The 18890-nt window shown below is 42.7% G+C and overlaps 1 protein-coding gene across 4 annotated transcripts in view; it reads right to left on the minus strand.

Annotated features, from left to right (window-relative positions):
• Positions 1-18890, minus strand: part of USP48 (ubiquitin specific peptidase 48) — a 34736-nt gene that overhangs the window by 6109 nt on the left and 9737 nt on the right. For 3 of the 4 annotated variants that reach the window (XM_063436694.1, XM_063436693.1, XM_063436696.1), the window contains exons 5-17: positions 16596-16720; positions 16402-16510; positions 16176-16309; positions 15722-15804; positions 15283-15462; positions 7094-7222; positions 6033-6182; positions 5031-5231; positions 4530-4644; positions 4303-4433; positions 4136-4207; positions 3280-3404; positions 2929-3051 (exon numbers count right to left, since the gene is read on the minus strand). In XM_063436694.1, coding sequence (XP_063292764.1) covers positions 2929-3051; positions 3280-3404; positions 4136-4207; positions 4303-4433; positions 4530-4644; positions 5031-5231; positions 6033-6182; positions 7094-7222; positions 15283-15462; positions 15722-15804; positions 16176-16309; positions 16402-16510; positions 16596-16720 — 1677 coding nt within the window. The remainder of the gene's footprint in view (positions 1-2928; positions 3052-3279; positions 3405-4135; positions 4208-4302; positions 4434-4529; positions 4645-5030; positions 5232-6032; positions 6183-7093; positions 7223-15282; positions 15463-15721; positions 15805-16175; positions 16310-16401; positions 16511-16595; positions 16721-18890) is intronic. The other variant, XM_063436695.1, reaches the window with a different exon arrangement.

Genomic DNA, 18890 nt, shown 5'->3' on the forward strand with positions numbered 1-18890 from the left:
ACACCACACAACCTTCCCAACACACGCAGCGCGCACACCATACAACCATCCCAACACACACAGCACGCATACCACACAACCTTCCCAACACACACAGCGCGTACACCACACAACCTTCCCAACACACGCAACGCGCACACCACACAACCTTCCCAACACACACAGCACGCACACCACACAACCTTCCCAACACACACACCACACAACCTTCCAAACACACACAGCACGCACACCACACAACCATCCCAGCACACGCAGCATGCACACCACACAACCAGCACACCACATAACTTCCCAACACATACAGGGAGCACATCACAAAACCTTCCCAACACACACAGCGCGCATACCACACAACCTTCCCAACACACACAGCGCGTACACCACACAACCTTCCCAGCACACGCAGCGTGCACACCACACAACTTCCCAACACACACAGGGAGCACATCACAAAACCTTCCCAACACACACAGCGCGCACACCACACAACCTTCCCAACACACACAGCGCGTACACCACACAACCTTCCCAACACACGCAACGCGCACACCACACAACCTTCCCAACACACACAGCACGCACACCACACAACCTTCCCAACACACACACCACACAACCTTCCCAACACACACAGCGCGCACACCACACAACCTTCCCAACACACGCAGCGTGCACACCATACAACCATCCCAACACACACAGCGCGCACACCACACAACCTTCCCAACACACACAGCGCACACACCACACAACCTTCCCAACACACACAGCGCGCACACCACACAACCTTCCCAACACACACAGCGCGCACACCACACAACCTTCCCAACACACGCAGCGTGCACACCATACAACCATCCCAACACACACAGCACACATACCACACAACCTTCCCAACACACACAGCGCGTACACCACACAACCTTCCCAACACACACTGCGCGCACACCACACAACCTTCTCAACACACGCAGCAAGCACACCATACAACCATCCCAACACACACAGCACGCATACCACACAACCTTCCCAACACACACAGCGCGTACACCACACAACCTTCCCAACACACGCAACGCGCACACCACACAACCTTCCCAACACACACAGCACGCACACCACACAACCTTCCCAACACACACACCACACAACCTTCCCAACACACACAGCGCGCACACCACACAACCTTCCCAACACACGCAGCGTGCACACCATACAACCATCCCAACACACACAGCACGCATACCACACAACCTTCCCAGCACACGCAGCATGCACACCACACAACCAGCACACCACATAACTTCCCAACACACACAGGGAGCACATCACAAAACCTTCCCAACACACACAGCGAGCACACCACACAACCTTCCCAACACACACAGCACGCACACCACACAACCATCCCAGCACACGCAGCGTGCACACCACACAACTTCCCAACACACACAGCAAGCACACCATACAACCATCCCAACACACACAGCACGCATACCACACAACCTTCCCAACACACGCAGCGTGCACACCACACAACTTCCCAACACACACAGGGAGCACATCACAAAACCTTCCCAACACACACAGCGCGCGCACACCACACAACCTTCCCAACACACACAGCGCGCACACCACACAACCTTCCCAACACACACAGCGCACACACCACACAACCTTCCCAACACACACAGCGCGCACACCACACAACCTTCCCAACACACACAGCGCGCACACCACACAACCTTCCCAACACACACAGCGCGCACACCACACAACCTTCCCAACACACACAGCGCACACACCACACAACCTTCCCAACACACGCAGCGTGCACACCATACAACCATCCCAACACACACAGCACACATACCACACAACCTTCCCAACACACACAGCGCGTACACCACACAACCTTCCCAACACACACTGCGCGCACACCACACAACCTTCCCAACACACGCAGCAAGCACACCATACAACCATCCCAACACACACAGCACGCATACCACACAACCTTCCCAACACACACAGCGCGTACACCACACAACCTTCCCAACACACGCAACGCGCACACCACACAACCTTCCCAACACACACAGCACGCACACCACACAACCTTCCCAACACGCACACCACACAACCTTCCCAACACACACAGCGCGCACACCACACAACCTTCCCAACACACGCAGCGTGCACACCATACAACCATCCCAACACACACAGCACGCATACCACACAACCTTCCCAACACACACAGCGCGTACACCACACAACCTTCCCAACACACACAGCGCGCACACCACACAAGCTTCCCAACAAACACAGCGCGCACACCACACAACCTTCCCAACACACACAGCACGCACACCACACAACCTTCCCAACACATACAGCGAGTACACCACACAACCATCCCAGCACACGCAGCGTGCACACCACACAACCAGCACACCACATAACTTTCCAACACACACAGGGAGCACATCACAAAACCTTCCCAACACACACAGCACGCACACCACACAACCATTCCAGCACACGCAGCGTGCACACCACATAATGTCCTAACACACGCAGCATGCACACCACACAACCAGCACACCGCATAACTTCCCAACACACACAGGGAGCACATCACAAAACCTTCCCAACACACACAGCGAGCACACCACACAACCTTCCCGACACATACAGCGAGTACACTACACAACCTTCCGAACAGACACAGTGAGCACACCACACAACCTTCCCAACACACACAGCGAGCACACAACCTTCCCAACACAGCTGAGCATGCTGTGCAAACATCCTGGCACACGTGGTAAGTATGACACCCAACCTTCCGGACACTCACACAGTGAGCATGACGCGCACCCTTCCTGACACACAACACAATATGCCATACAGAGACCAACACACCTGAGGCCAATTGCCTCCTGAGGGTCTGTTCTTGTCCTGGAAAAGGTTTGGAAGGGCTGTTTTCTGCTCATTGGCCATCATCTTATGTAGGGCTTCATGTTTCTCACCTTCTATTTCCAAAATCTGAAGAAGAAAAAAAAACACTAGCCATCAGTAATGGGACGATCATTATAAAAGGCATCGATACAGTGATCTGAAGGATCTTTCCATGGCACAATGTATGCTCAGAAAATAAAGTGAATAGCCTCGGCTGCAACAACCAGAATAGCGTATATTCTAATTACAAGACATTCTTTAAAAAGAATTACAGAAGATGACAGAGGGCAGAGTAACAGCAGCTCCATAAAATACCTTGCAATGGGAGCAGGATTCCTGATCATGTCGAAACACCGGAGCATTGGGAAAGTATTCCTTCAGTTTAAACCACGCTTCATCTGTGATTACTCTCCTCTCACTTTCACAAATACAGAGACCTCCTAGAAGTGGAGAGGACAGAGTGTTTAGCAGCTTGATGTTATATGAAATCACCATGGGAGGGGACGAGTAGGGGCACAATGCTGCTTTTAAAGGGACTCTCCAGGCAACAATACAAATTGAATGCATTTAATAGGTTTTGGTTCATTAATATACTGTATTGTCTCCGTGCTCAAATCTTTGAATGTTTTTCCATAAGCCTTCCTTTCTTGGTCCACACACTCACTGTGGGGAAAAACCTCCTTATCATTGAATGATCTGAACTACAAAACAACATGCACAAGGAGAGTACACCCAGGGAAACATATAGTAAGGATATCACTACCGGGTTAGAAGTTCTCAAGCTGGTTTTAGCTCATCTTGTGCCATTACAGAGAGAACATCTCTGAAACATATCAGACTGGTCTCACCCATACGGGCAGTGCAGATCCGAAATGCCAGCAAGTTCCCTCTGCACGAGACATACAGCAACCCCAGACGATCGTTTCAGCCTTGTTGGGCATCATCAGTGAGGCATGGCTGATATCTCTCTAGGCACCAAGGAGGCAGGCTTATGGTGCAGCATTCTAATAAAGTTGTTTTTCTATGGGAAAAAATACAGATTTGAGCTTGCAATAAATACAGCATAATAATGAGGGCACAATCTATCAGACACATAAAGTTGTATTGGTGCCCCATGTCTTACATAAGGATGTCTCCTTTCCTCCAGAGGTTTCTTAAAGAGGATACTTACCATGTTCACAAATAATATCTTCATTAAACCCAAGCTCAGAATCAGTTTCTTTCTTTTCTTCGAGCAAGTCATCTTCATTAAAGGAAAACAGAATAGCATTGTGAAAATCGGTGGGGTTGGGGGGGGGTGCATGGTGTATGCAAACCACCACCGGATGATGCAGTTACCTGTCTTTGGTTCATCTCCATTAACATTTCCGTTGCTCTGATCACATTCTTCATCCTGCTGATCCAACTGCTCTTTTGCCAGTTGGCGCCATCGACGAAGTGATCCCTTCCCAACCCAAAAACCTTCCCCACTGTGATATAAAAAAAAGTCAATTATTAGATAAGCAGCTGGAATAAAAAGATCTCCAAGCATTGCCCCCTCCACACCTCATCGACGAAAGTTATACCTATTTGCAGTAACTTTCACCAAATTTGAGATTGCTTTATGATCTTCATTTAATTGGTTCTTCAGACGAAGTACCCGGCACCTCTCAACCACACAGTCCTTGCACAATGCATCTGCTAAATAAAAATAATAAAATATCTAATAAATACACAAAGCAGCAGTTAGCAAGTTATGAGCTGGCGAATCACGATTCAGTCATATAAAAGCGAATGACACCCATGCAATACAAACAGCAGCATTCAATACATTTGAAAACATCAGAGATGCAACTTCACCCATTCAACAAAGGCAGAGGAGCAACTATCCCAATTTAACACAGAAAGTGGAGCATTGCCACCCACTAGGATCAGTGGCGCCACATCAACCACCTGACACAGAGGTGCAACAACACCCTTTCAATGCAAACTGTAGCACATTAACACTCATTTAAGGGAAGCAGTGATTCAACAAATGCATTCTAGCAGACAGGAAACATGGGAATCGCTGGTGGGAACATGCTCACCTGTCAGACGAGGACTGCCTCCATACCGTTTAAAAAAGATTTCCGCTGCACCTTGTGAGATTCTCTTCATAGCGGAGATTTTGTCAGGGTGCAGTAACCCGTGAGGGCATAAGCATTTGGAATTGTCTATTGGCTTTGTAGGGGTTGACTCATCAAGCCATTTTTGGAGCCACTCCAGAGGCACAAACTCATAAGAATTATCTAAAATAAAAGGACAGCAGACAAAGGAATAAGATGGAGTGACCAAGCACGGTTCATGCACTGCAGAGAAAGGTACAAAAGATTAATATTTTCTAGCAAACTCTCAGGAACGACCTACGACAGAGGCAAGGCAATCTTCGGCTTTTACCTATTGTAATTTTGTAGTATTATTAAACAGACCGAGAATACGTTTTAAAGGCAACCTTTGGCACTGCATATGCTGTGAACTACATTTCCCCTGATGCTTTGCCAGCATTATAGATGTGAACTACATCTCTCATAATGCTTTTACAACATCTACAGAGCCAAAGGTTGCCTACCACTGGCCTATGATATAGGACAGGAAAAATGACTGGTGTTAGCAAAGCTAAACAGACAATAATATCAATAACACATTTGTCCATTCCAGACATGTTTCATCAACACATGGTAACAACAAGTGCTATATTTTATATTCAGGAAAAGTTAATATGAGAAAAAAAATAACAAGAAGTCAGGTAAAACAATGACCAATTCTTCATATGACTACAGTTAATACTCTTCATTATGGCTTTTAAAGTCATACAGAACATAATAAAAATTATAATTATATCAATACAAATCAGCCAGAGTCAAAAGAGAGAAATATTACCAGTGATTTAACAAGATAATTAGCAAGAAAAGAGATGTTTGAGGCCAATGCTGTATGAAATATACACAAGTATTGGAGAGGAGAAATCTACAAATGTCTCAGAGGTCTAGTACCTGGCACATGCAGGAGCCCTAATGCTAAATAATGGGGTATTAAAATATTTTACAGACCAGCTCCAGCAGGTAATCTCTGGTAAAGCTCCTTCACCTCCTCGTGTTTGGCTTTCCCTTTGTCTACGCTCTCTCTGCGCATTTCCGACATCTCCACGCACCATTCCTCGAACTTGCAGTTATCCAGTTCCACCAGTTTCTGTAGGAAAACTGTGGCCGAAAATTGGAATCTCAATTACTCTGCTTTCACAGGCAATTTGATGGGTAAACACCTTCATCAGGGGTTTTTACATTCTGTGTATTTACCTATTTAACTCGCATTAACAGGTTACAGAAACACGACCATACATTGCTTCCTTACCTCAATGATAGGATTTCATTGCTGTAACCTGTTACAATAGCAAGTAAACGCACAGAACAGACTTTGCCAGAGTAAATTATCAAGAACAAAAAAAAAAAAAAAGGATCCAGGGACTGTAATCTAGTAAAATACCTTTGTAAGAAAAATTATAACACAAAATACACACAAATATATATATATATATATATATATATATATATATATATATATATATATATATATATATATATATATATATATATATGTAGCGGGAGTGCATTCAAACAATAGCTATATGTGATACAGAGAAATGCTTCCAAAAAGCTAAATGGAACACTAACAGCACAGGGCTGAGTGAGGTGAGTGGTATACCTCGGTTCATTGATGCAGTCTAAACCCCAAACAATATAATCTATACAATCATCAAAGAAAAAGACACAACTACTGTAGGGTTGTCGTCATTTTTAGGATTATAAAGCAGACCGAGTAAGTTTTTATCTAAAACTGAATATTTTTGAATTTGTCACTAGTTGAAACAAATGTATTTTTACGATTATTTTAATAATGAACTTTGGCACTCCAGATGTTGTGAACTACATGTCCCCTGATGCTTTGCCAGCATTATGGCAAATGTTCGTTCACAGCATGTGGAGTGGCGAAGGTCGCGTTCCTCTGTCCCAGGGTGTAAAATACCATACATTTTCTGTAAATCGACGGTTAGCAAGCACTTTGAAGACAGGGGTGATGTTTTAATTTGCAGTCCATTATTTAATCCACTCACCTGGCACTTCAAACTTTACAGCATCTGTCTTATCAGTCTTCAGCCTGTACACCAACATGTAGGCATTACGAGAGCAATGAATGCCCTTCGCACATTTGGGTTTGCGTATTGGGGTTTTTGAATGCTCAGCTGTTGGGAAATAAAATATAAATTAAGGTAATAACAGACATTTAAAAAGGAAACGTCATAGTGAACAAGAATCCATTATTTCAGTGTGAGGGCCATACTGACTTAAATAGTAAACTAACATTGGGTACTAGTTGTTTAAAAAAAATAAAAAAAGCACAGCTTTACATTCAAAACAAATCCTACATATCCCATAATTCCAAGCGTGCACAAAGCACAGAGGTGTCCATCACACATGAAAAGTGCACTGGTAGGTTTTATACTTACGGTCACTGTAAACCACATTGCAGTAAAGTTAAGGGAAGTGTCCATAATACAAAATAAATAAAGTGATAGACCCTCATTAAGTATACAGCATGCAGACTGAAGAACAGTTGTGGGCCCCATACATAGTTACATAGCTGAAAAGAGACTTGCGTCCATCAAGTTCAGCCTTCCTCACATATATTTTTGCTGTTGATCCAAAAGAAGGCAAAAAACCTAGTCTGAAGGGCTTCCAATTTTGCAACAGACTAGGAAGAAATTCCTTCTTGACCCCAAAATAGCAGTCAGATGTCTCATTGGATCAAGCAGTTATTACCCCACTAATAAGAAATTATATTCCTGTTATGTTTTTGCAAGTATTAATCCAATTGCAGTTTAAACATCTGTATGGACTCTAATAAAACCACATCTTCAGGCAGAGAATTCCATATCCTTATTGCTCTTACTGTAAAAAAAAACCTTTTCTTTGCCTTAGACTAAATCTCCTTTCTTCCAGCCTAAATGCGTGACCTTGTGTCCTATGTATAGCCCTGTTTATGAATAGATGTTAAAATATACTATAAACCTCTCCTTTCAAACTACCAAGATTAAAGCACAGCAAGGATTTTTTTTTATTCAACAGGGTTTGTGTTGACAAATGTGCAGTTATGCCAAATTGTAAAAGGTACTTACCCGGTCCGCGTGCCAGCAGGGGTTCTCTGATCGAGCTGCATGCAGCTCAAGCACTCCTGCTTTTAAGCGAGCCGCATGTGGCTCGAACACTCCTGGCAGGCCGTGCGCCGAACAGTTTTAAACGTGCGCGTGGCCTGTACAGTATTAGGAATGCTGCTCTCATCACAAACGCGTTCTTAAAGGAGAAATGGGAGCCTAATCTTGTGGTCAGCTCCCATTGGCCCACATCATTCCGGCGCCCCCATTCACGCACGTTTTGTGGCACAGGCATGGCATGGACCAATCAAATTAACAATAAACATATTTAAATTTACCTGGCCCTAGATTCTGTGCCCTATTGTGGTTTCTGTTCCTAGTAACCTTTAGTGCGTTCCTTGTGATATAGTTTTGTATTCTGGTAGTGACCTTGGCTTTGTTTCTGGACTCTGATTTTCTCTTTTACCCTTGCCTGTCTTGTTTGCCCCTCTGATTATTACTGTGTACGTGACTCTGGCTAGTTCTCGTTTTCGCTGTCTCTCAGTTACTCTGACCTGGCTTACTCGGTCTAACGTTAAGTTCCAGACACTCTAAGGCCTGGTAAGACGTTTATATTTTATGAGCTATCCTAAGCTCTGCGTGTACCAATGCGACAGTTTAATAATTAAAATAAAAAGTATAAAAACAAAAAACAACCTACAACTACTTCTCATACACTGCAAGCATTCAGTATAAGGATCATAATAACCATACAATCAAATAATTAAAATGAAACAAGTGGGTGGGAAAAAAAAAAAAGACAAAAAAGAGCGCTGAGCGGTTAGTTAATTCAAATACATTAGGACAATAAATAGATTTTTTATGTATGTAATACAATATTAAAGGGAAACTTTAGGCCAAGAATACTAAATTGTATTCCTAGCACTATTGTACCCTTTAGTGCCCCCCTCGCTCATGCACACCGCAAGCAGAAAGGGTTAAAAACCCTTAATTCACTTATCTGAACCCAGCACAAATGTCCCTCAACACTGGGTCAGGTTCCGCCTCCGCCCTCTAGCAGTTGTCTGGTAGACAGCCACTAGTGGTGGAGTTAACCTTACAATGTAATTAGTGCGTTTTTTTTCAATAAATGCAATAATTACCATTATAGGGTGTGACGGACAGCCTGGCACCCCAACCGGGTACCTCCGGCAATCGCCGCTTCTGCCCTGATGCCAGCTCCGCTGCTGGGATGGCCTGCGGTCATTCAGGCCCTGGACAAAGGGAGGGGGAGGGCAGAGGCCAGCTGCTCTCTGCCCGGATGCCAGAGCTTCTGCTGGTGGGACCTGGGGACAATCCGGTGCTGTAATAAGGGGACTGGTAGGGCAGAGGGCAGCTGCCATCTCCTCCACTACCCCCATTACTAGGTTGGGCAGCTGCTGAGAGGAGGAATCGTCCACCTCTTCCCAGTATTCTTGTAGTGGGGAAGAGGGGGAATCTGTCTCCTCTTCTGGTACCTCCGGCTGCCGCTGGGGAGGGGAACCGATTATCCCCTCTCCCTGTACGGTATGCTGCCACTGAGGAGTAGGCCAACTGTCCTCCCTCCTGATACTTCCAGCTGCAGTTGGGGATCTGGGCCGGCTGCCCAGCATCCCTGAAGGGCAGGTGGAGAGACCTCGGCCCCATCTCCACCTGCAAGTTGGGGTTCCCACCCAGGACCAGTCTATGAGACCGGGACCCTGTAATTGAGATGGGGGGCAAGCTGGTATCTCCGGCTGCCGCTGGGGAGAGAGGCAGATTGTCTCCTATCCCTGTAAGGTAAGCTGCCCTGGGGAGTCGGACCGACTGTCTCGACTCCTGGTAACACTGCCTGGTGCTGGGTAGTGAGACAGACTATCTCCACTCCCAGGGCTGCTTGCTGCTGCTGGGGCATGCTCACCTGCCCGTTCTGTCACTTGGGTCTCGAGTGCCCTAACAATCTTTACCATCAGGGCCAAAAAAAGACAGCAGCCATCGCATCTCCCGAAGGAACTCCTCCTCGTATGTGAGCGCTGCCCGGGGACTAGCTCGTCCATCTTCCGAGTTCCTTTGTAGATAGGGGCGCTGTACAAATACTAGCGTTGCCCTAAATTGTAAATCCAATGATACCGGTGTCTTCAGGATGCTTCTATACTCACTAAGAAGCCATCCCGCCGCTGCCACCAATGTGATGGACCGTCTGGCACCCCGACCGGGTAGCTCAGTCAATCGCTGCTTCCTAGCTCTTGCGAGAGCACCGTAACCACTGTACTAGAACACCATAACCACCGTAAACCCCACAAACCGCTGCAGCTTGGTTGGGGACTAGCCGTCCTCTACCCATCCTGGACCCAAGACCAGGATCCAACTTCCAGTGCGTAGACTTCCTAGTCCAGAGAGCGAAGCAGGCTGCTCTTATAAGAGCAAGTGTTGTGATCCAAAGGAGTACAGTGATTGGGGCTCGGGTCCAGGACACTCCCATACAAAATAGGTCAATCCCTCCCCTATGCCTGGGAGATAATTGAGTCAGCTCTATACTAAACTTAATTATCTCCAAACACAAAAAAACACACAATTTTACAAACCCCCAAAAAGTACCTTAAAACACACAAAAGTTACATCCCCAGATAGTCCTGATCTGAGTGACCACATCAAAAAATCACCCAGATCAGTTCAGGGGTTCAGGAATTTCCTGGAAGTCATATTTTTAACCGACCGCCCGCATGGTCCCATGCCCAAAACAGTTCCAGAGAATCAGGGGCTTGCGGTCGGTCTAGTTCGGTAGTTTGGAAAACGAACAAACTACCGAACATAGTCAATGTTCTTACCCTGGAGCTTGTTCCCCTCATCCAGACGAACGATTTCACCGAACAGTGCCCTTCTAACTTGTATAGAATCGAATGCAGGCGATGATGGAAGTCCAGCGGTGTTCGGGAGTTTGTGTCTGATTTTAGTTCAATGAGATTCATGCCCAAACACCGCTGCCTGCGTTCACGCGAACAAGATGGCCGCCACCTCATGGTTGTCCATAGCAATTGCAGCCACCCAGACGAACAATTAGAACACTGCGGTGAGAACCGTTCCAAGTTGCTTATAGGTGTTAACAAGCTCCAGGGTGGTCTCTGGTTTGTGCGGTTGTTTGGTCGTCTAACAGGACAAAGTTAGAATAGGAGGGGAATGCAATCTATCGAACAGATTAGCAAACAGGCACAAACATGTTCTTTTATAAGCCTTTTTGCATGGCCCATAGTCCTGAGGCAGGAGGCTGGCAAACAGGCCCCTCCAAGAACACGTGATGATGATCAGCCCGACACATAGGACTAAACTGACTGGGGAACTTCACCCATCTAACTTAAATGAGCTGTAGTGGTCTGGGCGCTCATAGGGTCCCTTTAATTTTGTGCTGGTGATAAATATTGTTTGCAGCAAGGACAAGGGGAAAAGGGGGCCTCGGTCTTTGCAACAAAATATGTGCAAGAAATTGATTTCAATTCTCAGAGAAAAGAATGGCTTAACCCCTTAAGGACCAAACTTCTGGAATAGAAGGGAATCATGACATGTCACACATGTCATGTGTCCTTAAGGGGTTAACCTTGACAAACAAATATAAACAGAATAAAATGTCATTGGTAACAGATTCTGATGTTCATTATACACACTAGCATGTAGTAGCAATGAAAACAGACAGGTCTAAATCACAGAATTCAATTCAAGAAAATCCATAAATGATGCCATATTTATCAGATCTCCCATTTAATGTAAAGGTGCACTGTAAGCTCCAATAAAGACAGCTGAATGAAGCAGTTGTGGTGTATAGATCAAGCCCCCACAGTCTCACTGCTCAATTTCTGCCATTTAGGATTTAAATCGCTTTGTTTATGAAACCCTAGTCACACCTCCCCTGCATGTGACCTGCAGAGTCTCCTTACACACTTAACCCCTTAAGGACTAAGCCAAATGTACACGTTGTGATCAAAACAAAACGTAAAAAAAAACTTGAATTTGAGCTATATGTCTATTCAGGCATAATTCACCTCTTTCATATTGTGTGCACCACACTTATTATATATATATATATATATATATATATATATATATATATATATATATATATATATATATATATATATATATATATATATATAATATCATTTTATTCAGGGGAAACAGGGCTTTCATTTAACGTCAAATATTTAGGTATGAAACAATTTAATATGAATAAAGTATTTAAAAATGGGAGAAAATAAGAATTTTAAAAAAATGTTTAGTTCTACGTGACATTTTAACTGTGAGAGCCATAATACTGTTTACTCCAATAAAATACACATCTTTGTAAAACAGCACCCCCTATGTACAGGTTTTATGGTGTTTTGGGAAGTTACAGGATCAAATATAGCATGTTACATTTTTCAGTTTTTTCACATTGAAATTCGCCAGATTGGTTACGTTGCCTTTGAGACCGTGTGGTAGCCCAGAAATAAGAATTACCCCCATGATGGCATACCATTTGCAAAAGTAGACAACCCAAGGTATTGCAAATGGGGTATGTCCCGTTTTTTAGTAGCCACTTGGTCACAAACACTGGCCAAAGTTAGTGTTTGTGTGTGAAAAATGCTAAAAACTAATTTGAAAGCCAATTTTGGCCAGTGTTTGTAACTAAGTGGCTACTAAAATAAGACTGGACATACCCCATTTGCAATACCTTCGGTTGTCTACTATTGCAAATGGTGTACCATCATTCCTGGGCTACCGTACGGTCTCAAAGGCAACATAACCAACCTGGCGAATTTCAATGTGAAAAAAACTGAAACGCAAGCCTTATATTTGACTCTCTAACTTTTGAAAACACCACAAAACCTGTACATGAGGGGTACTGTTTTACTCCGAGACTTCGCTGAACACAAATATTAGTGTTTCAAAACAGTAAAACGTATCACAACAATTATATCGTCTGTATAAGTGCCATTTGGGTGTGAAAAATGCCAAAAATGACACTTTCACTGACAATATCGTCATTGTAATACTTTTACTGTTTTGAAACACTAATATTTGTGATCAGCGAAGTCTTCTGAGTAAAACAGTACCCCCCATGTACAGGTTTTATGGTGTCTTGGAAAGTTACAGGGTTAAATATAGTACTAGCAAATTAAATTCCCTTTTGGCCTGGGTTGTCGGGCAAATTGTAATTAATAAAATGACCTAATTATGTAAAATTATTACATAAATATATGTGTAGAATTATTATTTATATATGTGTACATTTTTTAAATTTATATATATATATATATATATATATATATATATATATATATATATATATATATATATATATATATATATATATATATATATATATATATATATATATATATATATATATATATATATATATAGTGTGATATATACGTATATACTTATCCAAGTATATATTTTAATTTCAACTGTAACTTTCAAGTATTTTTTTTTATATATACTTTTTCCAGGCAGCAGGGGGAGTACCTGTCATTACAGGCACTCCCCCTGCTGGCACTGACATGGACGGCTATGCCGGGACTCCCTAGGCTCCCAGGTAAGTCCCCATACCGCGATCACCGGCGACCGGGTAAGTAGAAAGGACAGCTTGGGTGTTCTATGCCGCCCGCCGGCATTTAGAGCCAGGTCCCTAAGCACGGCATAAACGCCCGCCGTCCTTAAGGGGTTAAAGAGAGATCTAATGCTTAAACTTCCATTATTGCAGTCTGTTTAATTTAGAATGTCCTATATCCTGCTCTGTTAGTAGCTCACTCAAGCCTGCAGGAGCCTTGTATGTGAGTTAAAGTGGCATTCTCACGACAAACATCCCTTTCTCCTATTGTCTCCTCTTTGCTTCCTGTCTCAAAATCTGTTCTTTTCTTTATTTCTGATCTAGTTTTCTTTCAAACATAAGACTGCTTTGATGTATGAATTTTTCATACCCCCTGACATTCTCTAACCAAAGGAGGAGCTTAAAAGGGACACTGCAGTCACCAGAACAACTACAGCGTATTGGAATTTGTTCTGGTGTGTAGAATCATTACCTTCAGGCTTTTTGCTGTAAACACTGTCTTTTCAGAGAAAATGCAGTGTTTACATTACAGCCTAGTGATAACTTCACTGGCCACTCCTCAGATGACCTTCCTGGGTCATAGCTGCCTAAAATGCATCCAAACAGTCAGTGTCTCCTCTCTCTGCATGCAGACACTGAACTTTCCTCATAGAGATTCATTGATTCAATTAATCTCTATGAGAAGATGCTGATTGCCCCTGATCTGCCTCTTTGTCAGTCTCAGCCAATCCTATGGGGAAGCATTGTGATTGGATCAGGCCACCACTTCTGATGATGTCAGCAGACAGCTTGTTTTTCTGAGGCAAACAGCATGCAGAGCTACAGCTTCATGCTTGAATACAAGTAAGATTTTGCTATATTTATGTAAGCATGAGGGTCCTAGGGGGGCTAGATAGGGTCAGGAATACATGTTTGTGTTCCTGACCTTATAGTGTTCCTTTAAGTCAGCTTCATTTCCTGGGTCAAGGAGGTTGGTGAGTATTGTGGGCAAATTTTCTCTGATACAGGAAATGGAGTTGACTTAACCGCCTCCTTTGATCAAAGAAAGTCAAGCGTAGGAAAAATACATAATACAAAGCAGTCCCTACTTTGTCTTATGCTTTTAATGGAAACTAGATCAGAAATAAAGGGGAAAAAAAGATCAGTTTCTGAGACAGGAAGAGAAAAGGAAACCATGGGGGAAAGGCAAGTTCGGCACAACAGTGCCACTTTAAGTTTAATTAACAGAGCAGAAAATGAGAACTTCTAAAATAAAGACTGTGCTGTGACATCTGATCATAAAAAACAAAACCTTTTTCTCCATACTGGTTGTGTCAGTCACAGGCATGGAAGGTGTGGTTAGGGCTGCATAAACAGAAAAAAAAGTGATTTAACTCCTAAATGGCAGAGAATTAAGCAAAAATATATCAGTGGCACGACCTACACGCCAAAACGGTTTTCTTGAGCTAAAGTTGTTTTGGTGCATAGAGTATTCCTTTAAAAAACATTTTCTCATCTGTGATAAGATCTGCAGCATTTTCCAAATAAAGTTAGATTTTTAAAAAGGCCACTCACAACGTAAAGGCTTTACCTAGATCTTCCTCAATCCCAAGCTGGAGTTTCTTCCCCTCCACCTTCTCGATCTCCTCATCATTAAATTTATACCATTCACCAGACTGTGGATCTTTCACATGTGCTATGTAATGCCCAGAGTAAGCGCTTACTCCACGATGTATGAGCACGGCACTCAGCTCATACACACATTCCCCATCTGGTAGAATAGAATACAGAGGATATCACTGAATTCACAAGTCACAAAACAGCTTAACACAGTTACTCCATCTAACCAGAAATTCCCACATGTGCAATCTCTACCCTTTCAATTAATTGGTTTATTATAAATCTTGGCAACTAAACAACATAGTATTCAGCAACACCCCCACCCCTTACAGTTAAACAAAAAGAATAAATAAAAAAAATATCTTTAAATTGTTATGTAAAGGACAGGAGCAGAAATAAAGTTCACTCACCTGTCCTGTCCAGATATGGACTCATGTCTAGAGTCTCAGAAAACCCAATGTAGGTATTAAGCTTCTTCTTGTGACCAGTCTGCCTGTGAAACATACCACGGCGGTTTTAAGTCAGCTTTCTTACATTGCTAATATATGGCAGCGGGCATGGGTGCATGGGGGGAATCTTACTCTGGATCCCAAAAGTAGTGGGAAAAAAAATATGAAATACATTTCTAATTGTGCTACAAATGAAAGAAAAAATAATTCTTGTGATCAGAGTTATCTTTTGCTCTACAAGCGGTTAATCTCACCCATAATAACCATTATTGCCATAAAATATCTGTTGTTTTTTTTTACTTCATCAGATAATAACAAAAAAACAAAACAAAACAAAGGAGCATTTTCATGCAGGCAAGTCTACATCATTATGGCTCTCACGGTAAGGAATACACTCAGCACCGTAGCAATATACCTGTCAAATACAAAGCGCATCAGCTGCAGGTTCAGCGTTGGGGGAAGACTGAGCAATCGGATCTTTCTTGTAGCATTTTGCTTATTCTGACAATTCTCACAGAAATATCGATTGTCTCCTTCCAGCTTTTCTTCCTGTCCCAGAAATGACACAAACGGGAAGGTTATCACCATCACAGCCGTTGCGGAGCTCACCGAGCAACGAGTGACGCATTCATACACCTTACCTTCAAGAACTCACTGATACAGTCCGGAAGCTGTTTGTTGCCCTGGATGTTCAGTTCCAGTTCGTAGAATTTAGACAGCAGCTTGGATTCACGGCCACACTGACTGCAGCTGAAATCAGGAAGCATGATGTCAAGCTCCCGCTTATAATAAAGTTTCCCACATCTAGCAAGAGCCCAAAAACCCTGCAACTTACACTGTGACATATGCATACTGCCCACAGAACTGCTTCTGGATAATGTTTTTAACATCGGGGTTCTTCTGTTTGCACAAGGTGTCTTCGAGCAAGGACATGAACAGCTTGGAAAATTCCTGGGCATCCTAAAATAATCAATTTAATTAATTAATTAGTAGCAAAACAAACAGCAATAATTTCCAAATTCGTTAAATCATTCTCAGCAATCATAAAAAGTGGCAAATATTTTTCACATCACAATATGCCGTCTTCTCCAGTTACCTATGTATAAAGTTCCGTATGTGACTCCAAGCAGAAATGTCGAAAGGATATCACTACCTATTGGTGGTCTGTCTGCAGCCAGGTTGTGAACTAAAAGTCATTGACTGAGCGGTGTACATACATTTGATAAGCAAGTCTCTCGTGTGAGGGGGCGTGGCTAGGGAGGCAGGCATATGGGGCAGTGTCCTGCAAAACATTTATTATCTCGGCGCTGCTCCGCATGCAACCTCTTGACGTCACGCCTCAGTCGTGTGGTCCAGTCAAAAGGCTTCTTGTAGAGAAGTCTTTGATTGGACTGTTTAGCTGCATATTTGCGTTCTGAGAAGACAAGAGGAGGGGGCTCCCCCCCAAAAAAAAATTATTTTAAATGTAAGGGATGTGATGGGGGGCTGCATTCAGTGTGGAAGGGGAGACACAAGATTATATTTGCATGTTCTGTCTGCAAGAATTTGTTTTAAAAAAATTTAGGAAAATGTAAATAAAATACGCACAGAATTGTCATTAGATAACCTGGGAATTCTGGGTTGCCACAGTCACATGTGATGGGGATTTAACTAGCCAACGTGTAAATTATTCTAGATGTACAAGGTTTCAAGAACAGGGATTTAACCCAGTTTCTCCACATGTTATAAACATGGTACTCAAGGTGTAGCTTTTAATGTTATGGGACAATATTCCCCATAACAAATGCTGGATGGCGCTTAGGGAGATAAAACAGCCGAATGCGGCTATCCTGTGTATTCAGGAAACTTCATTTTAAGAGGCAAATCACTCTACTTTTATTAAAAACAAAAAACAAGGCAGGTTAAAGTGGTGAAGGATCCCTAGGAGAGATATTATATAGGTGGGAAAAGGTAATGACTTTTTTTAATACCCCGGCAAACATGTATTTCACTAACTCTGGTCAACAAAGATTTTTAAAATATATTCTGCATAAGACAGAGCAAATGAGAGTTGGTAGGGTAGGACATTGGATATTTAAAAAAATAAAATATATATATATCTCTACACATGACCGTAACTGTTCCGACAGGCCGGCTTTGTGTATGAAACTCTTTGTGGACATGACCTAGATGACATACGACACTATGACATAACACTCACGAAAAAGACTATACTTTTGATTCAATGGTATATAATATGCACTCTAGAATAGAAAGAATTTTGATGGTGGAGAGTTCGGACAAGTCCAATATCACATGGTCTGATCATGCCCCTATTATTTTAATTTTAAATGAAAACTATAATGATATGAGTCAGGGAAAGGCTAATATAACGTCAGGTAACTTAGTAATGGAAGTTTCACTTTGCAAGTCAACTTTATCCAACAAACGAATCCAATTGTATGACCTCACAACTAAAATGTTATTAAATCAGATAACTCTAAAGAAAATAGAACAAGTTAAATTGGCCTTAGGCAAATTACGCTTTCTTTTTTTTTTATATCCTCTTAAATGAAAAGTTTTTTATGCTAAAGATAACAAAACAGCATCGCTTTTAGACAACTAAGTTCCAGCCAAGGTCTGTGTTGAATATAGCTCATATGGTCAATGAGAAGGGAGATTAAATAATGATCCCTGTGGATATTACCATTCAATCTGTAACCTAGTGGATGACATTACAATGCCACAACTTAAGCCTGAGGAAGTAGCCAACGTATTGGAAGAGACAGAATTTCAGAGAGTTAAATCTAAAATGCGTTTGATATCTTCAGTGTCCAACGAAGAAGCAGAAGCCATAATTTCTAAACTACCTTCCCCTGGCCCACACTGTTTTACCAACCTTTACTACCCAACATTCACAACTATTCTAACACCATATTTCGTATCTATATTAAATAATTACATTGCAAATTTCCCTGCACTCCTCTATTGGGATTATTTAGATACATCAAAGGTCAAATTAATAAATGGCACAAGATTGTGAAAACACGAACAGCCTGCAACTCTAGAGTAACTTACTTCCTATTAATGTATACTCAGTTTACTTAGCGGCATATGTCTAAACTATCGTGAAACTGCACAGAACCATCAA

Source organism: Pelobates fuscus, chromosome 11 (genome assembly GCF_036172605.1).
Source record: "Pelobates fuscus isolate aPelFus1 chromosome 11, aPelFus1.pri, whole genome shotgun sequence".
In the NCBI taxonomy this organism is placed as follows: domain Eukaryota; kingdom Metazoa; phylum Chordata; class Amphibia; order Anura; family Pelobatidae; genus Pelobates; species Pelobates fuscus.